Source organism: Pleurodeles waltl, chromosome 6 (assembly GCF_031143425.1).
Source record: "Pleurodeles waltl isolate 20211129_DDA chromosome 6, aPleWal1.hap1.20221129, whole genome shotgun sequence".
In the NCBI taxonomy this organism is placed as follows: Eukaryota; Metazoa; Chordata; class Amphibia; order Caudata; family Salamandridae; genus Pleurodeles; species Pleurodeles waltl.
In genome coordinates, this window is record NC_090445.1 from 429151519 (window position 1) to 429175203 (window position 23685).

The 23685-nt window shown below is 44.5% G+C and overlaps 1 protein-coding gene across 6 annotated transcripts in view; it reads right to left on the reverse strand.

The window, feature by feature from the left end:
* The window catches only part of ATP2B4 (ATPase plasma membrane Ca2+ transporting 4), a 588558-nt gene that overhangs the window by 58440 nt on the left and 506433 nt on the right, over positions 1-23685 (reverse strand). For all 6 annotated transcript variants that reach the window (XM_069238449.1, XM_069238447.1, XM_069238453.1 and 3 more), the window contains one exon: positions 4747-4958. In XM_069238449.1, coding sequence (XP_069094550.1) covers positions 4747-4958 — 212 coding nt within the window. The remainder of the gene's footprint in view (positions 1-4746; positions 4959-23685) is intronic.

A 23685-nucleotide genomic window follows, 5' to 3' on the forward strand; every position in this document is an offset into this window, starting at 1 on the left:
GGATATGTACGAGCCTGGCCAGGTTGCACAACTTCAGTCAGTATGTTATTTTTCACTTCCATGGTTGGCAACTGTGCATCCAACATTTCAGGAGCCTTTCGCATCACAACAATGAAAGAAGATGTTTGTTCTGTGGCAAGACCCAGAGGAGACACAAGCCCAGTGTCAGGAGTAGTGTCAAGCCCGCTGGCATCCTGAAGCTCTGCATAAGAGTTTTCCTCATTATTTCTGGGAATATAATTTCCCAAGTCATCCTAGTTGTCATTATCTAAATCTGTGCTAAAGAGATTGTGCAAGGCCGGGATCATACTATTTGGCAAAGTATCAGAATCCGAATGTTGGACTTTTTTGCTTATGCAGGGTCATCCCCAATCTTTTTGCCTCCTGCCTCCTATTTTTTCTGACCTGTTGCTGTTGGCTTTTGAACTCTGAGCACTTTACCACTGCTAACCAGTGCTAAAGTGCATATGCTCTCTGGGTAAATAGTATGGTTGATTGGTTTATCCATGATTGGCATATTTGATGTACTAGTAAGTCCCTAGTAAAGTGCACTAGAGATGCAAGGGCCTGTAAATCAAATGCTACTAGTGGGCCTGCAGCACTGGTTGTGCCACCAACATACGTAGCTCTGTAATCATGTCTCAGACCTGCCACTGCAGTGTCTATGTGTGCAGTTTTAACTGTAAATTCGACTTGGCAAGTGCACCCACTTGCCAGGCCTAAACCTTCCCTTTTCCTACATGTCAGACACCCCTAAGGTAGGCCTTAGGTAGCCCCAAGGGTAGGGTGCAGTGTATGGTTAAGGTAGGACATATAGTGATTTTTTTTTATATGTCCTGACAGTGAAATATTGCTAAATTCGTTTTTCACTGTTGCAAGGCCTGTCCCTCTTATAGGTTAACATGAGGGCTACCTTTCAATCTGATTGAAGTGTAGATTCCCTTTTGGTGCAAATGGACATGTGGAGTTTGGGGTCTCTGAGCTCACAATTTAAAAATACATCTTTTAGTAAAGTTGATTTTAAGATTGTGTGTTTGAAAATGCCACTTTTAGAAAGAACGCTTTTTCTTGCTTATACCATTTCTGTGACTTTGCCAGTTTGTGGATTCCCTGTCTGGGTCAGTTTGACAGTTGGGCTGGTTGCACCTCACACTAGACAGTGACACAAAGGGAGCTGGGGTGTAGTCTGCATTTCCTGATGAGCCATGTGTGCTAGGTGGGGGGGGTGTGGGCAAGGCAGGATTTTGCATTCAAAAGAGACTTTACTTTGAAGTAGGCCTACTTCAAATGAGAAATTGGGTATAAGAAGGGCACCCAAACCCACAGACTTTGGAAACACTTCTGGAAACAAGAGGAACCCCTGCCTGGAGAAGAGCTGAAGAACTGAGGAAGAAGAGTTGCCCTGTCTGTGACTGTGCGTTGTGGAGCTATCCTGCAGTTGCTGCTTCTGCCAGAGTAAGAGGGCAAAGAATGGACTGTGTGCCTTCCATCTTGAGAAGAAATCTCCAAGGGCTTGATCTAGAGCTTGCCTCCTGTTGTTTGAAGTCTCAGGGACAGCAAAGACTCCTCTATGTCAGCACCTGGAGTCTGTGGAGAGACTCCTACTCTGCCCTGTGGTTCCCATCCAGTTCCTGGACCCTGAAAGGAGAAGCTGGCAGCCTAAAGACAAGGAAATCCACGCACAGAGTGCCGTGCGGGGAAAAGATTGGCACGACTCCAATTTGCGGCTGAAGAAATGACGCGCAGCCGGCTCCGCAGGTGAGAAACGACGCTCACAGGAAACGCGCCCGAAAAATCGACGCACGGAGCAGGAGAAACGACACGCAGCATCGCTGAAAGAGGCTGAGATATCACAACCCGCGCTGCGGGGTTTTCGGATCATCGTGTGGCGGGATTTCTGACTCAAGTACTGCTGGGCGTGGAAAAACAACGCAAGGCCTGCCCGGACCCAAGAGTGCTGACCGGATCACGCATCGCTCTCCTGCGGAGAGAAGAAATGACGCGCCCTGACCCGGCGAGAGGAGAAACGGTCAAGGTCCCGCTCGTGAGTGGAATCAATGCATTGCAACCCCTTTTTGACGCGCACTCGCCCGTGCAGGGTTATTTTTGATGCACCCAAGGTACTTTTTTCACGCTGACAGCATTAGTGTGTGTTTGAAACTACTTAGAGACTCTTTTTGATTTTTAATTGATAACTTGACATGTGTATTGAGGATTTTTGTCGTTTTGGTATTGTTTTGTTTAGATAAATATTTCCTATTTCTCTAAACTGGTGTGTGTCATTTTGTAGTGTTTTCATTGAGTTACTGTGTATGTTGGTACAAATACTTTACACCTAGAACTCTAAAGTTAGGCCTACTGCTCTGCCAAGCTACCAAGGGGGTAAGCAGGGGTTAGCTGGGGGTGATTCTCTTTTACCCTGACTAGACTGAGGGCCCTTGTTTGAACAGGGGGTAACCTGACTGTCACCCAAAGACCACATTTCTAACACCGAGGGATTGGCAAGTTACTGCGTGCCGGTAGGCACCATGTGGGAATTTGGTTGAGGTCATGACGGAGTCACCTCTGAGTCAGATAGCAGTATATGCTGCACATCGGCATCACCTGTGTTGGCATCAATGCAAGTGGAACGGGTGCAGGGTATGCTGCCAGAAACGATGCAGGCACTAGAATCTGTACTGAACCGGATATGGGATCAAAGGGCACAGATAGCTCCAAGGGCAGACCCGTGGACAGAAGTCCAATTCGAAGTCCCTGTGGATCCTCAGGGCCTGATGGTGTGTCCAGAGGAACTGTTAAGGTGCCAAGTATACACAGCATAGACTCCCTGGATGCTTCTAATAGCTACAATGTCACTGAAGGGTCTGGGCACTCAGGGTAGGTCAGGAGCAAGCTCAGAATCGGCTACGATGGATATTGGGAGCGAGACAAGGCATGTGGATGCCCCCTCTCTGGAGTATGAGATAGTCCGGAGCAGCCCTTTCCTGCTTTAATTCTTTGTGATTGTTTTTAACTTACCCAAAGATTTACTGCTTTTCATGGCTATAAAACATGGTCACGTTAGTAGCCTATATGCATCTTTCAAACTTCAACCAATCAGATAAAAGCAGAGCAAATAACACTTCCTCCAGAGGTCAACATACCACCTATTTCATAGCACAATTGAGAAAGCATTGCATTTGGTAGGTGAGTTAGACATGGGGAGACGAGAGCGCGGGTAGCATGTGAATCTATGAAAGATACCAACACTGGAGAACTTGTTGAGTTGTAGGTAACAGCTTGAATCAGAATAGCCATTAGTTAGAAATGGATATACATGCATACAGTGGGGGTGGGTACCAAAGAAAGGCTCACTTTATTGAAAAAGATACCAACTGTCTGACTGTTGAACATCTCTGAGTTGCTGCTTCTGGACAATAATGCTGCATAATAGCATGTTTGTTATGTTATGTGTATTTGTATAGCACTTAACCATTTGTGTCCACACAGTTATGTTTGCTGAATTTGTAAGTTGTAGAACACATTGCAGCTTACATTATGTCCGAAAGAGCAACTTGACCTAGGAAAGTCATAGTCATTCCCCTTTTACATTTGGAGTGTGTCTGAGGCACAGAATGTAGTGTGTGTTTGGCTTTGGAATAGTAAACTTGAAAGATTTGACAATGCATCTGGTGAAGCCTGCTTTGGAAGATGGCCAAGGCCCACTCCCAAGGCGGGGACTAGAAGGGGGGGGGGGTTGATTTTTCAAGTCCCCCCCAATCCCTCACCCATGTAAGACTGAAACTTGGTGGTGTTGGTGGGGTGTTTGGCAAACCAATAGTTTAATTGACATAAGAGAGACGACCTTAGGCACGAAACACATTTGTGTTTTCAGGATGATCCCACCTTTGGGAGCGCCTTGAGCTGCATTCTATTATGGGCCCACAGTCTAGCGCTTTGGTGACAGATGGCCTTTTTGCACTAAAAGGTTTTTCAGGTCAGACATGAGGACTTCAACGTGGTCACAGTGGTCCTTCGGGAGACAGAGTTTACATACCCAATACTGGTCCAGCCATGGAAACTTGCTAATTCACATAAAGCATAATTTAAAGGGCTTGTTCTAGCATACTCTCTCCCACATGAGTAATTTTAATATGACCTGCCCTGAGCTCCTCGATCTAAATAGGCTCTGAAGTACTTGGGCGTCATACAAAGTTCTGCTAAAGCGTCCGACAGTCGCAGGAAGATTCTGCATGTAGAGATTGGCTTTCAAGTCTCGTGATGTCGAGTTTCGAGGACTGTAGCACAATGGTCGAGGAGCAGCAGGAGAGACAACTAACCCCCTAATGTGGGGCAAAAAAAGAATCTAAGGTAGAGTGTGTCCTGGTGCATTGGGGTTTTTGGGGGAGGTATCTCAGAAACATCAAAATCAAAAACAAACCTTTGATTCAAAGAAAAACAACTTACAAAGTTTTCACCCCCAACTTTAGAGGAGAGGATCTACAGCAGAACATGATGCAAACGGGTCTCTATAGAAACATTTTTTCTCTTTAAAGGCTGCTCTCCAGTAGGCTCTTACTCAGGAGTTTACAGGTACCCAGTATACGACACTACCGAGAATATTAAAAGAGTCATTATTTCAAGTTGGAGGGGTCAAATTTTCAGAGGGGAAAACATTAACAAATCAAACATACCATCTTACAGTTTATGCACTTCATAATATGAGTATAGCAGTTGAATTGTGACAGCCAGCCCACAAGCCCATACCTGGCTGGCAAAGGTCCCCAGCACCACTGCGCAGAAAATAGGGTTGCGGAAGATGCTTTCGAAAACGTTGCGCTCCCCGTGGATCTTTCGAGCATTGATCTCATTGAAGAGCTGCATAAGAACGAAGGTGTTGAAGACAATGGTGTAGTGCTCCGATGGAGGGGCATGGAGTGGGGCATTCCGTCCACTGTCTATGTCAAAGAACTTCTCACCTATAAGGGTCCAGAGACAACAACTAGTGAGCTGAGTCTGCAAAGAGAACATCATGTTCAAAGCGCTCATGTGCTGGTAATCATCTGACTCACTGGGGCAAGAATAAGGCACCGAGTGATCACAGTGGAAAATGTTGGTGGGAAAGCATGTTATAATCATCTATATCAATCATCAGAAAACATAGAAATAGGTAACCAATGAGCAGGAAAAATTCATAGGATCTCAATATACCGAAACATAAACTACACATATCACATATTGGGAAATGTAAAAGAATTCAAAAGGTAAGCGGGCATGTTCAGATAATATCAGCATCACAAGGCCAGTTACAAACATGTCAAACAATGTGTACTGAGGAAAACAAGTACTAGTTAGGCAATATTCAGAAGACATCAGGGTTACATCATATGCACAAACTTGTCAAACAATTAGGACTGAAGAAGACAACTGGAAATATGGTCAGGCTCAGAGGACATCAAGATCACACTGTTTAAACAGCAAACAATGGGGATAGGAAAAGGAGACCACATGTACCTAGACTAGGTCCAGCGGATATTAGGGGCACAGAGTGCACTGCTAATATAATAAATACAGACTGGGAAAGAAACGGTGATCTGGGTGGTTCACAGTGTAGAGTATGGGTGATAGTGAGTGAAGTAATCTAATATTCTGCAAACACTTTGTAAAGTCGATTCCATTAAGGGATCTGGAGCTACATTTTAAGACAAAGATTAGTTTTTGATGACACTGTGGCAATCCACAAGGTGTGGTCCATAAGAACCCGTTAATTACATGTAACAATTGGTTTGAAGCTTAAATCGGTTATATATATGCAAATTTTGTGCATTTTTCCATGATGTAATGTCTAGGTCCAAACATAAAAGCAATTAAAGAGAAACAAAAAACAAACTCCAAAGCTTTATCTTTGGGTGTTGACCACACAAGGTCTGTGTGGGTCATGGCGACTCACTCCAGAATGCCTCAATACAACATTTTAGATTCTTTCTACTCCTTTCCTTCTGATTGAACACCAAGGAAGTAGCAGGGTGACAGCTAAATCTAGAAGGGTTTCAAGCTGCAAAACTATTGTTACAGGCAAGTAAGAGGTTTCTGAAGCTATTCAGATTCACATGCTATGCATATGTTGTGTGACAGGATTAACTCCTTTGGAAAAAGTATGAAGAAGAGTAGTGCTGAACAGCTTTCTTAATGTTCTCTGACCTACGAAAGCCTCATTTTGAGACTTCACAGCTACCCAGCACTTTGTAAATGTACGACTGGATGACCACGTGGAAGCTATACAGATGTTATAATGGCTAATTTCTCCAAAACACATGTTTCTCCCCATCTTTTTGCTGAACAACCCCTTGGCTTATCTTCAAATGTCTAGTTAACTAAAGAGTAACACAACTAATAGGATTGGACAATCCACCTTGCAATGAACGAGTAATGTACCTTTGGTATCACTCTCTCTGGTAGATACTCTAACTGCAGATTCTTCACCTTTTGAATTCCCCTAGTGCTAGATTGTATCTGGAATGCTGTGTCAGAGTTATAGGTGCCACAATTGCATGCTGACGTTGAATTGGAGTCAAGCATTCTGCACCATAATGTGTGGAACAATCATGACAGATTGAAATCAGGGACAGTGTGTAAAATCTAACTTGGGTCCTTATAAACAACTAGCAAGCCACTCTATAGAAGGGGGTGTAAGAAAATGAGTTACTAGTTTGAGAAGGATGTGAGTCTATCCCAAGTAAGAAGTCTGAAATCTTATTTGGTCCAACACAGGTTCAATAAATAAAATTGGGCTCAATCCTTGGTAGCTATGGCACAGATCAAACAAGCTTAATCTAAGGATAACAGTGTAAAGTATTTAGCTGAACCAAAAGTATTAAAAAGTCAAAACACAATGCAATAAAAATCCCACAATCTCTTACCTAAACAGAGATTTTAATGACAAATCTGACACCAAAATGACTAAAATTCAATAAGGCGGATCGGAGACTAATTTTTCAAGTTTGAGGTCAAAAGGCTCCAATCAAAAGTCACTGTTTGTGGCTAACCAGGACCTAAATGCAATTTCAGGCTGATCACGATGGGAATGAAAACACCAAGAGGGTTGTCTCGGTCAAAGACGCTACCTTCTGACTTGATGAAATGCAAGTCTAAATCCCACTGAGGAACAAGACTGCAAGCTGAATTCGGAGAAGTCCTCTTGGAGTCGGGCACACTATTAGACGAGATCCCACTAAAGCAATTGTTTTTGGTGGGAAAAGCTCACGGTAGGCAATTGGTTTTGGTGAGAGCTCACAAGAGGTAAAGTTCAAATTTCTCACAGGCCGAAGTCATCTCATCATGCCTTTGCCCTGTCAATATTTCTACATTCAGACTTAGTATCTTTTTTTGAAACTCAGAATTGCCCAGAGGAGCAATCCTGGAAGCTGTAGCAGATGAAGTCAGGTCGAAGTCAAATACCTTAGCATGAGGTCCGACCAAAGTTCCAAATGTCTTTGAAGTCCAAAAATTAAGTCCCAACTCTTCAGACTTCCTGGAGCAGTTCATGCTGGTCTCACCTAAGAGTCACAGGATCTGACGGGGGAGCACTTAGGGGCCATAACTCACTCCAGCAGAGCCAAGCAGCAGGCTCCAGTTGCTACTGGTCAGCTGGTTACATCAGGAAAAGGGCCTCTTGCAGCCTGCTGTGTCCCTTTAGCCACACAGTAAGTCAGCCAACTGACCTCTGCAGTCTACTTGGCTGACAAACAGGTCAGAGACAGCAGGCCCAGTCCTCTTCTGTAATTCCACAGGTCCAGATGTGCTCTGATAAGCTGGGGATGAGTTGCCACTTTTGTAGGTTTTACTAGTTGGTGGGGGTGATATTCCTGGATGCTTCCTAACCAATGAGGCAAGTACAGTCAATGCCAGTAAGCCAAGTTTATGAAAATGTAATTTGTATCACTGATTGGGTTAGGTACTCAAGAAATCATCATAAAGGTACTCTGTCACGTATCTTTGCACTCATGCATCGATTCATCCAATCACTGACTCACTCTTGTATTCACTCGCTGATACAACCACAATAAAACACCCACGACTGTAACAACACATGAAACAAATTAAAAGAACACAAGTAGGATAAAAACACATCCTGCCATCTAAACACAGTAGGCATGTGGTTACAGTACCAAAATTAAATATTGCAACATGTGTCTATCTTGCAGCGGTTTTATTTTAAAATTCCAGTATGGTCAACATGTTCAGAACCAACGTGCTGGCTGTGTTGGAATTGTAAATTAATGATACATGATAGTTAAAAGCATCACCTGGTCAAAGGAAGTGGCCATGTGGGATGTGGCACACTGCAGATGAAATAGGTGACAAATAAATGACCTACAGTAAGCAGTAGTGTCTTCTTAAGCAAAAATAAAAATAAAAAGCAGAGAAGGAAATAAATGAAAGGGGAGCTATAAAGGGAGAAAACTAAAAACTGAAGGGACTGGCTAACTAGCACCAACACTGAGCCACACAATTTTCACGTGCATGTGGTCAGAAAATACCATCATTCACAGTGCCAGAGAGGACTAAGGACTTAACTATTAGCCCATATAGTACACTGTCATACGGCAAGCGCAAATGACACTCCGACGGACCAATGGCAGAAAAGAGCATATTTGGATATATGGATGTATGAATTAGTCAATTATTTTTTTATTCATGTATCCTGGCAGAGAGCTAAGCAGGTAAGCCCCTCTGAAGAGGTTATATCAAGAATTATCAAGAATTATTGCATCCACAAACGGATGCTGAAGACTCAAATGATGCCAAGGGCAAACCTGCTATTGGAGCTCCAGTCTGAGTCCCTTCTGAACCTGCGAGACTTGAAGGTGCTCCAGACTGCCCCAAAAAAAGGCTCACTGCCTCCTAAAACTCACACAGTTGGGCAGGGGTCACTTCGGGAAACTCGGGTAAGAGCGGAGCAGTCCCAGTGTCAGCCGCTGGCTGGCTGACTCCACAGGTACAACCTAGGAGCGGGCCTTGTTTTATTTTGTTGTTACCTTGCATCGTCCGATGAACGGCACCAACGCAGAGAAGTTGAAAATTGCTTTGACTTCTTCTTGTGGGACTTACATGAAGAACTGTGATGATGGCCTGTGTAAATGACTCCAGGAGCGGTCCCGATAGCTTCCTTGCAAACAGGACCTGGAGCAGTGTGGAATGGTGTGGAGAGTGGCCAGAAACTTCCTGGTTTACTCACGGATGGCCTTCGGGTTCATGGTCTGACAATCTGCACAGCCCACAGTCTTGGCCCCATTCTATGAAATGCAGACACACCAAGTAGTGGTCTGTCACAGACATCTGGCTGTGACAGTCCACAAGGCTTGAAGCCGGTAGCCTTCTTCAGGGACATGCCAAAAAGTTAGAAAAAGGCACAGTAACAGGATTCAATAATATGGCTAAAAAAAAAATTACGTCAAAAAATTGACTGAGCGGAGCTCATCTCAATCTGTGCTGCGTAAAAGAAGAAACTGAGGTCAGCACCCTGGGGTGGTGCCTATAAAGGCACCACACACACTTCACCTGACATGACGAGTAGAACTACACCACTTACTGGGGCACAAAATGATTGCTCAAAAATTTCCAGATTCAATCTAATGCCTGAGGAATATTCTAAGGTAAGGAATATGTGGCTAGAAGTCTCTGCTAGATACATAGTCATAAAATTACAAAAGTATACAAAATAATAGTTGGCAAAGCAACATACTAACCCTTCTAACAGGGTCTAACAAGAATTCTATCAGTGCAAACCTTTTGGTAACCAGCACCAAAACCCTTGACTACTACAGTAATATGTGATATTCCATGTAATAAAATACCTATCTTTAGTCTTCAATACATAGTAAAAACACACCTAGCCCTTACATGTTTATTAACTTTAATGTATGATCATAACTTTTCATTACAATCAGGCCTATAAAATGTATCATTGGCTTGTCTCCATAACCAACCAAGGCACACTATGTTGGTCATAAGCCTTCCCACAAGGCAACTGTTAGTTATAGCATAATAAAATTACAAATATTGTACACAATTACAGTTGTCAAAACAATACTAAATCACTACTAATAGAGCCTAATAAGGAGATCATACATCAAATCTTCTATCCTCATGGTCTGTTCAGGTGGGTCACCAACACCAAAAACTCTTTCCTACTACAGTATCCTGCTAGATTCCATGTAACAAAATACCTGCTTACAAGCTTCAGCACAGTATAACAACAACTTGCCCTTGAAAGCCTAATGCCTTTAACAGATATTTTTTCACAATAAGTATGTCAGGCCTACTGACATGTCATTCTAAACAGATAACACCTAGATAATCTGTCATAACATTTTGCAGTGAACTGACAAGGCCTTTGACTACACTAATGGTTTCCAAGCTTTTTAGAACATAATACAGTTATACAGCCTGTAACACAATATGATAACAAGCAATTGTAAAAGGCATAGTCACGTTGAATGCTTTTCACAATAAATAAACAGGGCCAACTGCTTCTGTCATAACTTTTCAGAATGGGCGGATTAGACATATATCATCGTACATAACGTTTCCCAGTGCAGCAATCAGCCCCATAAACTGCCACCATAACCAACTCAGACCTGCTGTAGTGAGCGTAAGTTTTCCACAAGGCAACTATCCGGCACACAGTTATAAAATTAGACAGATACAGTATGCTAAGCAAAATACTATCTCTCATAAGACAGCGTAACTAGGATTCTCAAAGAGCAAATCTATATTCGCAGATGACTTTCACATTAAATACATCAGGTATCCTGTCTTTATCATAGCATTTTATAATAAAGTGATCAGGTCTTTAGCCATGACATTTAGCTTGTCTCTATAACCAACTCAGTCCTTGTACACTAAGCTTTGTCAGAAACTAAAAATATCAATACAATCACTCTTTTTAGTGGAAACACATTTTCGGCCTAATCAAATCCTGTATTCAAGGAAGCCAACATATGTGTGGTGCCTAAGCCTCTCTCTCAGTAGTACTTGGAAAGCTTCTTTTTGTTGACCATGTAAGGTCAGGCTACAGATGTGTTATCCAGGTAGACCTTAAAAAAGTTCCCAGGGCCAACTTTTCCCCTTTGCCGCCTAGTGTGCTATTCTGCCCTTGGAGGTGGCTTCAGTCCCCTTCCAGGGCAATTTTTAGGAAAATGAGCACTCTCCTACTCCTTAACTTCACCAAATTGGTTCTGGGAACAGCTCCCCCTTCCACTCGATTGGTGCAAAGCTGACTACAATTGGCCTACGAAACAAAGGCTTCTCTTCCCTAGGAATGCTATAATGAAGCCACTAAACACCCTCTTAGCTGCCCTTCCTGATCTGAGAGGAGACTGAGAGGAGTACCTCACAACCAGGAATTCCAAAAGGATTAAGCCATTGTTTCTGCTCCTGGAGCAGATTTCATAACTCTTTGAAGGGAAGCACTGACAGGGGGCAGCTGCTGGATGGTTATAACTAATTAGCCAGCTGGTGTTTCAGGTAAAACCTAACTGAAAGTGATTTTTTGCTAAATGTTTCTCAACAATCTGACTCTACCAGTCAAGTGGATATTTAATACATATCAAAAACAGTGGGTAATCATTTCTGCAGCAAATTCCTAACTATCATCAGCAGAAATAGTACTGTATCTACACTTTTTTCTGACAGGAACAGCTACAGCTCTTTACAATAAAAATAGCGTTTGGGGGGTTGTCACTGTGGTTACATGCCAATACTTAATTCCTGCATGCACCACTTTTACATACTAGGCTCAATACCTTGTGGCTACAAGCACTACTTGGGAATGACATTTAATATTTAAAAGTTGAGTTGTTTCCTTCAAAAAAGGGTTATTTTTTACACGTTCACCTGCAGATTTAAAAGCTGCAACAGTCAGGCTACACAGGTAGCTTTTTATCCATGTTTCCTTTGTCAGACTGGTGGATGGCTGAGATTGTCCTGCAGCCCACAGGAAGCATTTATCTTTCCATGCCACTGATGTATTTTGATACACCATAATCGTGGCCTTAATGGAAAGTTAAATATTCCACTGAAATTATTCCAAATGGGAATTAACCAATTTTACCATGTTTTAGTAGACACGTACACTTCAGACTGGACAGAGAGTGTTCCAAGTGTGCAGGGAAAAAAATGCAATACAAGTCAGGAAAATAGTGGGGGGTGGTGATGCAAAAGGAAGGATTTTTTCACAGGGTCAGTCGGTGAGGTTTTGGAGTATTGACCAGTGAGAGCCCTACAAAAGTAAGTAACTCGTTCTTCTAATGGATATTTCTAATCACAGCATTACATCTGTGTGAGCAAACTCTCACGACAGTCAATGCGCTAAAAAAGAAATGTCGAATTTTAAGAGCATTTCTAAATAGCAATTCTTGTGAAATGGCACACAGTGATAGTGGAAGCAGATTCCATGCTTTACTGGAGAGTACAGAGAAAGAACACCAGCTGGACCTGGCCACACGGAATCTGAGTACCTCTACCAGCTGCACCAGAGCCAAGCGGAAGGTTCTAGATGGATTCTGCTGTGCTGCCCTGGAAATCGAATACAAAGGACCATCCTGATAAAAGGCCTAAAGGATGAAAGTAACCACATTCTTTTCCTAATGGGGATCCAATGCAAATCTGTAAGATGACCGGAAGATGATTTCCTCTTGGATATGCCCAAGATAAGGCAGGCTGCTGCATTTTGCATCCACCTAGAGTCTTTTAATCCTGCAATCCATCAGGCCAAGATACTGGCAATTTGAACAGTCCAGCCTAGATGTTATCAATGCATTGACTACCGTTTTGTGCACCTCTAAATGTAAGATGTTAAGAAATGTCCTAATTGACCTGATCAAGCCGAAATAGATGCTTATCATTGACAGAATTTGAGAGTGCAGGAATAACTTATCTATCATCAATCCTACATTCTTAGCATCAGGAATAGGGAAACAGGGAGGGGAAATTCCCTCTACCAATTGTTTTCTGAACTTCACAAACAGCAAGCTGTCCGTTTCATCAGCATTACATTGTAGGTGACTGTCATGCATCTACTGCAAAACATCCTTCAGGCAAGCAACAAAGGACAAAGCATTTTATCTTTTGAAGAATGGCCAAAGCTGAAAAACAGCTGAGTATCATCAGCATATGAAATGGTCACACAACCACACATTTCAATAAGTTTGGATAAGAAGGTCATAGAGATATTAAACAAAGTGGGGCTTAGAAAAAAGCCCAGAGGCACTCCAAAATCAAGTCTCCTATTGGAAGAACAAAGTGGTGCATGCCAAACTTATTTTCTCTAACCTCTAGGAAGGATTTAAAACAGTGCCAGGGGGGCATTTTTTTTGAAGGCCTTTTCTGGGGGGCAGAAACCTCTAGACACCAGGGATACTTTTGTTTTTTCTGTTTTTTTTTTTATTTTGTTTTGTGTTTTAGGTGTGGGGAGCGACCCCTTAGGCAAGGGTCGCTCCCATAGGGGGCAAATTATATTCAGGCCATTTCTGCCCCCCTTGGGGGCAGATTGGCCTATTTTTATGAGGCCAATCTGCCCCCAAGGGGGGTAGAAACCACTAGACACCAGGGAGTTTATTTTTATTTTTTTCACGTAAGGGGAGCGACCCCTTAGGCAAGGGTCGCTCCCTTGGGGGGCACATTTATTTTAGGCCATTTCTGCCCCCCCATGGGGGCAGATCAGCCTATTGTAATTGGGCCGATCTGCCCCGAAGGGGGGCAGAAACCACTAGGCACTGGGGATTTTTGTTGTTGTTTTACAAATGGGGAGCGTCCCCTTAGGCAAGGGTCACTCCCCTTAAGGGGCAAATTGTATTTAGGCCATTTCTGCCCGCTTTGGGGGTAGATCGGCCGATTATAGGTCAATCTGCCCCCAAGGGGGGCAGAAAGCACTAGGCATCTTTTTTTTGCGCTGTCACGCAAGGGGAACGACCTTGTAGGCAAGGGTCGCTCCCGGGGTGGGGGGAAAATTTATTTTAGGCCATTTGCAGATCAGCCTATTGTTATTAGGCTGATCTGCCCCCAGGGGGGGCAGAAACCTCTAGGCGCCAGGGCAAATTTTATTTTGTGTTAGTTTTTTTATTTTTTATAGAGAGATGGGGAGCGACCCATTAGGCAAGGGTCGCTCCCCTGGGGGGGGCAAATTGTATTTAGATCATTTCTGCCCCCCTTGGGGCCGGCTGAGCTAGAGGCCAAAATCCACAGGTAGGCACTGTTTTCTATGAAAAATGTGATGTGTCCACGTTGTGTTTTGGGCCATTTCCTGTCGTGGGCGCTAAGCCTACCCACACAAGTGAGGTATCATTTTTATCAGGAGACTTGGGGGAACGCTGGGTGGAAGGAAATTTGTGGCTCCTCTCAGATTCCAGAACTTTCTGTCACCGAAATGTGAGGGAAACTTGTTTTTTTTAGCCAAATTTTGAGGTTTGCAAAGGATTTTGGGTAACAGAACCTGGTCAGAGCCCCACAAGTCACCCCATCTTGGATTCCCCTAGGTCACTAGTTTTAAAAAATGCACAGGTTTGGTAGGTTTCCCTAGGTGCCGGCTGAGCTCGAGGCCAAAATCTACAGGTAGGCACTTTGCAAAAAACACCTCTGTTTTCTTTAAAAAAATGTGTTGTGTCCACGTTGCGTTTTGGGGCATTTCCTGTCGCAGGCGCTAGGCCTACCCACACAAGTGAGGTATCATTTTTATCGGGAGACTTGGGGGAACGCTGGGTGGAAGGAAATTTGTGGCTCCTCTCTGATTCCAGAACTTTCTGTCACCAAAATTTGAGGAAAACTTGTTTTTTTAGCCAAAGTTTGAGGTTTGCAAAGGATTCTGGGTAACAGAACCTGGTCAGAGCCCCACGAGTCACCCCATCTTGGGTTCCCCTAGGTCTCTAGTTTTCAAAAATGCACAGGTTTGGTAGGTTTCCCTAGGTGGCGGCTGAGCTAGAGGCCAAAATCTACAGGTAGGCACTTTGCAAAAAACACCTCTGTTTTCTTTCAAAAAATGTGTTGTGTCCACGTTGCGTTTTGGGGCGTTTCCTGTCGCGGGCGCTAGGCCTACCCACACAAGTGAGATATAATTTTTATCGGGAGACTTGGGGGAACATAGATTAGCAAAACAAGTGTTATTGCCCCTTGTGTTTCTCTAAATTTTTTCCTTCCAAACATAAGAGAGTGTGTAAAAAAGACATCTATTTGAGAAATGCCCTGTAATTCACATGCTAGTATGGTCACCCCGGAATTCAGAGATGTGCAAATAACCACTGCTCCTCAACACCTTATCTTGTGCCCTTTTTGGAAATACAAAGGTTTTCTTGATAGCTATTTTTCACTCTTTATATTTCAGCAAATGAATTGCTGTATACCCAGTATAGAATGAAAACGCACTGCAGGGTGCAGCTCATTTATTGGTTCTGGGTACCTAGGGTTCTTGGTGAACCTACAAGCCCTATATATCCCCGCAACCAGAAGAGTCCAGCAGACGTAACGGTATATTGCTTTAAAAAATCTGACATTGCAGGAAAAAGTTACAGAGTAAAACGTAAAGAAAAATTGCAGATTTTTTCACCTCAATTTCAATATTTTGTTTTTTCAGTTGTTATTTTCTATAGGAAACCCTTGTAGGATCTACACAAATTACCCCTTGCTGAATTCAGAATTTTGTCTACTTTTCAGAAATGTTGCGGTTTCTGGGATCCAGCATTGGTTTCATACCCATTTCTGTCACTGACTGGAAGGAGGCTGAAAGCACAAAAAATCGTAAAAATGGGGTATGTCCCAGTAAAATGGCAAAATTGTGTTGAAAAATTGGGTTTTCTGATTCAAGTCTGCCTGTTCCTGAAAGCTAGGAAGCTGGTGATTTTAGCACCGCAAACCCTTTGTTGATGCCATTTTCAGGGAAAAAAACACAAGCCTTCTTCTGCAGCCCCTTTTTCCCATTTTTTTGAAAAAAACGAAATTTTCACTGTATTTTGGCTAATTTCTTCGCCTCCTTCTGGGGAACCCACAAAGTCTGGGTACCTCTAGAATCCGTAGGATGTTGGTAAAAAAGGACGCAAATTTAGCGTGGGTAGCTTATGTGAACAAAAAGTTATGAGGGCCTAAGCGTGAACTGCCCCAAATAGCCAAAAAAAGGCTTGGCACCTGAGGGGTAAAAGGCCTGGCAGCGAAGGGGTTAAACGATAAGGGCCTCACATCTCTCCATTGCCTCTCTATCACATGTAATTCATTTGTTTTATAGCACCTCTCATACCAGTGTAGGGTGTCGGAGGACTTTACAGGGGACTACAAGGTGTAGGATTCACACTGGGAGGCTTTTTCTAAGAGTGGTTGGTCCGGAGAAGCACAAACTCTGGATTCAGAAAATAACACTGTAGTTAGCGTTGACGTTCATAATAAGATTTTTTTAGCAGCATAAAGAAAATGAAAGTCTGGGAAAAAACGTTATAATTTGTGCCATGCAGTTTGCATACAGCTCTTTAATGACAGTTCATAGCTCAATGTGCTAGATTATGATTTTAACTTAGAACTGCACAGTAACAATCTCTGTGACAAAAGTAGTATCCCACTGAGCATTGCACATTAAATACTGTTGTTTGCATGCTATACGCTCTTTGCAGCAGACATATTAACCATCTGCGCTACCTTTGAGTCAAAACTGGCACTAGACAAAACTCCCATCTCTCTCCAGCAGGTACATTAATCACTAGAGTTATCTTGACGCTTTTATTTTTGCCCGAAAGCTGCTGGATGAACAAAGAACTTTCTAGTGCTTTTAAACGGCTGCAAAAATGAGAGTAATAAATATAAAAACACGCATGTGTTTATCAGAGGCCCCAGCTGGAGAAGTGCCTTCTTCCCAGCCCCATCCTGCGGATCCCCTGGGAATGTGTCACAGACCCCTGGGGTTCCGCAGACCACAGGTTGAGAACCGCTGACCTATGGCATAGGAACATCCTTAAGGCATTAATGTCCTTGACTCACGATATGTCACCAAACTGTAAACATTCTCCCAAAGCGATAAAGGTGCTGAATTTGCTTAGTCCAAGTGGGTCGAACAAAGAAGCGACTGGAGATAGTTTTGCATGATGCAGTAGCGACATGCTTAATGAGTATGGAATGTTGAGTTTGGCAGTAGTGCACAATCTATGCTGCACCTCTACAGAAAAAGCAAACGGGTTGCTTAAGATGGTCCAGCCTAGCCTGTAGCGATGTTGGCACTACAATAACTTTTTCAACCTCTAGATCAGGTGTGTATGGCGTCAAGTAATACCAGTGGTGGATGTAATGGGCCTGAAAACTGATATAATACATCTCAAAATCAGGTGCCGGAAATTGCACCTGCTCATATCAGAATGGAAGAACTTCCCACTTATATCCGAGATTCTTGCCTGTCCAGGCTAGTTTAATCATTAAAGATCTGAGTATATTAAAGAAGTGCCGAAGCCACTGTATAAGAATATTATATTATTTGAGAAGAACAAGTTGTAAGGAAATGCCTCCTTGGCATGGTTGCCCCCTGACTTTTTGCCTTTGCTGATGCTATGTTTACAATTGAAAGTGTGCTGAGGCCTGCTAACCAGGCCCCAGCACCAGTGTTCTTTCCCTAACCTGTACTTTTGTATCCACAATTGGCAGACCCTGGCATCCAGATAAGTCCCTTGTAACTGGTACTTCTAGTACCAAGGGCCCTGATGCCAAGGAAGGTCTCTAAGGGCTGCAGCATGTCTTATGCCACCCTGGAGACCTCTCACTCAGCACAGACACACTGCTTGCCAGCTTGTGTGTGCTAGTGAGGACAAAACGAGTAAGTCGACATGGCACTCCCCTCAGGGTGCCATGCCAGCCTCTCACTGCCTATGCAGTATAGGTAAGCCACCCCTCTAGCAGGCCTTACAGCCCTAAGGCAGGGTGCACTATACCATAGGTGAGGGTACCAGTGCATGAGCATGGTACCCCTACAGTGTCTAAACAAAACCTTAGACATTGTAAGTGCAGGGTAGCCATAAGAGTATATGGTCTGGGAGTCTGTCAAACACGAACTCCGCAGCACCATAATGGCTACACTGAAAACTGGGAAGTTTGGTATCAAACTTCTCAGCACAATAAATGCACACTGATGCCAGTGTACATTTTATTGTAAAATACACCACAGAGGGCACCTTAGAGGTGCCCCCTGAAACTTAACCGACTGTCTGTGTAGGCTGACTAGTTCCAGCAGCCTGCCACACTAGAGACATGTTGCTGGCCCCATGGGGAGAGTGCCTTTGTCACTCTGAGGCCAGTAACAAAGCCTGCACTGGGTGGAGATGCTAACACCTCCCCCAGGCAGGAGCTGTAACACCTGGCGGTGAGCCTCAAAGGCTCACCCCTTTGTCACAGCCCAGCAGGGCACTCCAGCTTAGTGGAGTTGCCCGCCCCCTCCGGCCACGGCCCCCACTTTTGGCGGCAAGGCTGGAGGGAACAAAGAAAGCAACAAGGAGGAGTCACTGGCCAGTCAGGACAGCCCCTAAGGTGTCCTGAGCTGAGGTGACTCTGACTTTTAGAAATCCTCCATCTTGCAGATGGAGGATTCCCCCAATAGGGTTAGGATTGTGTCCCCCTCCCCTTGGGAGGAGGCACAAAGAGGGTGTACCCACCCTCAGGGCTAGTAGCCATTGGCTACTAACCCCCCAGACCTAAACACGCCCTTAAATTTAGTATTTAAGGGCTACCCTGAACCCTAGAAAATTAGATTCCTGCAACTACAAGAAGAAGGACTGCCTAGCTGAAAACCCCTGCAGAGGAAGACCAGAAGACGACAACTGCCTTGGCTCCAGAAACTCACCGGCCTGTCTCCTGCCTTCCAAAGATCCTGCTCCAGCGACGCCTTCCAAAGGGACCAGCGACCTCGACATCCTCTGAGGACTGCCCCCGCTTCGAAAAGACAAGAAACTCCCGAGGACAGCGGACCTGCTCCAAGAAAAGCTGCAACTTTGTTTCCAGCAGCTTTAAAGAACCCTGCAAGCTCCCCGCAAGAAGCGTGAGACTTGCAACACTGCACCCGGTGACCCCGACCCGGCTGGTGGCGATCCAACACCTCAGGAGGGACCCCAGGACTACTCTAAGACTGTGAGTACAAAAACCTGTCCCCCCTGAGCCCCCACAGCGCCGCCTGCAGAGGGAATCCCGAGGCTTCCCCTGACCGCGACTCTTTGAATCCTAAGTCCCGACACCTGGGAGAGACCCTGCACCCGCAGCCCCCAGGACCTGAAGGACCGGACTTTCACTGGAGGAGTGACCCCCAGGAGTCCCTCTCCCTTGACCAAGTGGAGGTTTCCCCGAGGAACCCCCCCCTTGCCTGCCTGCAGCGCTAAAGAGATCCCTAGATCTCCCATTGACTTCCATTACAAACCCGACGCTTGTTTCTACACTGCACCCGGCCGCCCCCGCGCTGCTGAGGGTGAAATTTCTGTGTGGGCTTGTGTCCCCCCCGGTGCCCTACAAAACCCCCCTGGTCTGCCCTCCGAAGACGCGGGTACTTACCTGCAAGCAGACCGGAACCGGGGCACCCCCTTCTCTCCATTCTAGCCTATGTGTTTTGGGCACCACTTTGAACTCTGCACCTGACCGGCCCTGAGCTGCTGGTGTGGTGACTTTGGGGTTGCTCTGAACCCCCAACGGTGGGCTACCTTGGACCAAGAACTAAGCCCTGTAAGTGTCTTACTTACCTGGTTAACCTAACCAATACTTACCTCCCCTAGGAACTGTGAAAATTGCACTGTGTCCACTTTTAAAACAGCTATTTGTGAATAACTTGAAAAGTATACATGCAATTTTGATGATTTGAAGTTCCTAAAGTACTTACCTGCAATACCTTTCGAATGAGATATTACATGTAGAATTTGAAAATGTGGTTCTTAAAATAAACTAAGAAAATATATTTTTCTATACAAAAACCTATTGGCTGGATTTGTCTCTGAGTGTGTGTACCTCATTTATTGTCTATGTGTATGTACAACAAATGCTTAACACTACTCCTTGGGTAAGCCTACTGCTCGACCACACTACCACAAAATAGAGCATTAGTATTATCTATTTTTACCACTATTTTACCTCTAAGGGGAACCCTTGGACTCTGTGCATGCTATTCCTTACTTTGAAATAGCACATACAGAGCCAACTTCCTACACAAGTTACTTGCCTCTAGTAAGACCGTATCTATTAGAGGCTCTACAGCTGCATATTCCTTACCTTAGAATAATACATAGGCGTCAGAATGGACACAGAAACCTTTCGAGTAATACTTCTGTGTGCTGGTAGGTGGCGTTGTTTGGCTCCATGTCAAGTGATGTGTGCAGTGCCTATGTAGGTGCCAACACAGTGCACTGACACCCATTACTTTTCACAACCTTTCCACGCCAGATGCTCAAAGCTACAAAGGCTGCTGATGTACCAGTGTGTAGACATTAACGACCTCATAAGGGTTATCCTATATAAAAAAATATGTTCGCCAAGCAGGAGGATCGGAGGGTCAGTAAGTAAGCTGCAGCTAGCTACAGTCTCTACCAGATAAGGCATTAGCAAAGTTAAGTAACTTGTTCATCTAACAAAGACTTCTATTTGCAGATTCCTTACCTTAGAATAGATACCGAAGCAGTACCTCTCTGGAGGTGGGTCTGCAAACAGATTTAGACCAGGAAGTTCTGGAGGACCGAACTGAAAAAAATACCCATTACAACGGGCCTGACTGTACAGGCAGTAGAGCTTGGTGAACATGTGCAGAGACTTCCACGTCGCAGCCTGGGAGATGTCCAGAACAGGGACTCTGCGAGCTAAAACGGTGGTTGCAGCTTTGGCTCTGGTGGAATGAGCATGCGAGCCCTCAGAGGGTTGCTTCTTGGCCAGCGCGTAACAGATTTTAATGCAGAGGACAATCAATTGAGCGATGGTCTTTCTCTGCACGGCCTTTCCTTTCTTTGTTCTAGTGACCCCAATAAAGAGTTGATGGTCCTCCTGTTGCTCTTTTGTACAATCCATGTAAAACGATAACGCTCTTCTTGGGTTCAGTCGATGGAGTCTCTCCTCCTCTTTGGAAGGGTGAGCCAAAGCAAAGGTCGGCAGTGCGATGGTCTGTCTAACATGGAAGTATGTCACCACCTTTGGTAGGAAAGAGGCATGTGCTCTCAGAACTAGTTTGGAAAGAATGTGGTATATGGAGGGTGCACTGATATTGCCTGCAGGTCGCTAACCATTCTGGTCAATTTAATTGCCATTAAAAGTGAAGTTCAGGTCAGAAGGTGTAAAAGGCAGTTGTGGAGGGGTTCGAAGGATGAGCACTTGGAGAATGGTAATACCAGATTCAACTCCCATTGGAGCATGATGAAGGGTTTTGAAAGGTAAAACTGTTGTAGACCTTTAGGAACCGAGTCACAACAGGTGGCTTAAACAAAAAGAGCTGATCTGGTACACCAGTATGACTGAAAGATACCCTTTAACTGTGCCAAACGCAAAGCTTTGCCAGGCTAATGAAAGAATAAATAACAAGACCTCTGACAAAGGTGCAGAAAGGGGATCAACTGTTTTGGTAGTGACCACAAATTTGTCTCAACAGCAGGAGTATACGGTCTCGGTCTTGGGAGACAGATGCCTGGCTGACAGAATGACATCACAGGCTTTAGAGGGAGGTTCGAAAACTGTGAATTGAGGCTGCTTAATCTCCTTGTATGAACGCAAAGTGTGCACAGATTCAGGTGCAAGAACAGCAGATCTTCCTGAAAAGGCAGCCTGATTGGAGTACTCATGCTCAGGAGTTCGGCATGCCATACTCTCCGTGCCCAAGAATGACTTGGGACTGGTCGTTCGTGATCTGCTATTGACGTAAAAGTGTACAGGAGGCCCGAGCCCCACTCAAGATGAATAGAGTGCTGATATTGCACATTCTCAACGGTGGTTACCAGATCTAGCCAAGGTTCTCCCCAATCACTGGAGAGACCTTGCACCACCTCCGGTTGGAGCCACCATTTGTGATCCGGTAGGCTGAGTTAGTCCGCTTTGGCGTTCAGGGAGCCTGCGAGATGTTTAACCACCATGGAAATACCCGGATGTTCATGGTGGTGGTGTTTTCCATGAACACCTGAAACAGCCTTCCCTTGATGAAAGAAGAAAGTCGGCCCGCTCTCATCGCCATCAGATTTATGTAGAGTACTCTGCTCTCCACTTCTCCCAGATGGCCACTGCAGCCCAGGAGTGACATATCTGTCACTACAGTCAGCTCTGGGTGGGGAAGGGAGATGAGTCTGTCGCTGACTCAATTGTGATCGTCAGCCAATACTGCAGATCTTTCGCAGTTCCTCTGATATCTAGACCATGTTGGAGAAATTCCCCTGATGATGTGCCCACTGAGACTTCAGGTCCCACTGCAGATCCTGCATATGCCAGCAGGCATAAGTCTCCAAGAGGATGTAGGAGACCATGTGGCCTAGCAGATTCAGAGTCAGTCTCAGCAAAATGCAGGATAGAGGCATAGAGACATCAGAATATTACTCTGAATATCTTGAATGCACTGTTCCAGAGGATAGACCAGAAACTGCACTGTATCTAGAACATCTCTGATGAAAGAGAGAGTCTGTGAGGGATCCAGGTATGACTTCACGCATTTATAGTGGACCGCAGTGAATGCAGGAGGTCTGCCTTAGTCTGGAGGCGGGAGACAACTGCCTGGAGTGAGCTGCCTTCAGCAGTCAAACCTGGAGGAAGGGGAAGACTGGAACCACTGGCCTCCATAGGTGTGCTGCAACCAATGGTATCACCTTGGTGATGGAACATCAGATTCACAGGCACATCATATTCTGGTTCGAAGATCAAATGATATTTAAAATGGAACGCACCTAAAAGAAATCCAGATGCATATAAGTAACTTCATTGTTCGACAATCAATTTATTAGACAGCTCGCCTGTCCAACCTGGCTACAGATGGTGCACATAGCTTCTTTGTTCACTCAGACTTTTGTCACTAGATAACTAAACGTCACTGGCAGCCACGGATATTGATTTCACAAATTCAGTCAGCAGGAGTCCAGGACTTTCTCCAGGAACCAGCAGGTCTGAAAGTCATAAGAAGCTTGCACAGTTACATGTGCATCTTGGCGAAACAGACTAGTGCATTGCAGGTTTCATCAACCAAACGGTAATTGTCAGAAAATGAATGAGTTTCTCACAAATGAGCCTTATTAATATAAAGTTTTGCTTACTATCTAACTTTAAAGCTCATTGAAATTCTTGCCTTTTTTATTATCTTTTTCACCAGGATTCAGACTCATGTCCTTGATTTAGCTCTGATTTTTGTTTCCTTGCAACACTGACACAATCCATGCCTATCACTGCTTAGGAATGGGGTCAGTGGAGTGGGAGGTTTTCTTTGATCCTTCAGAGACCTCCTTGGTGTGGGGGCTGGGAGCAATACAGTATCACCATGGGTGGAGGGGTTAAGTGAGGGTAATTGGTGGTGTGAGTTACAGATTGTTTTGGCCATGCATAAAAATAAAAATCCATTCTTTGACATAATACAATTGAAAGCAATATGTCATGGCAGGGTCCATTACAAACCAGGGCAACCTTGCAACTTCAAAGGACATAAGAATTCTTACCTGCTTGTAGCTATAGAAGTTTTGCCATTCCTCCCTTTATGCTGCG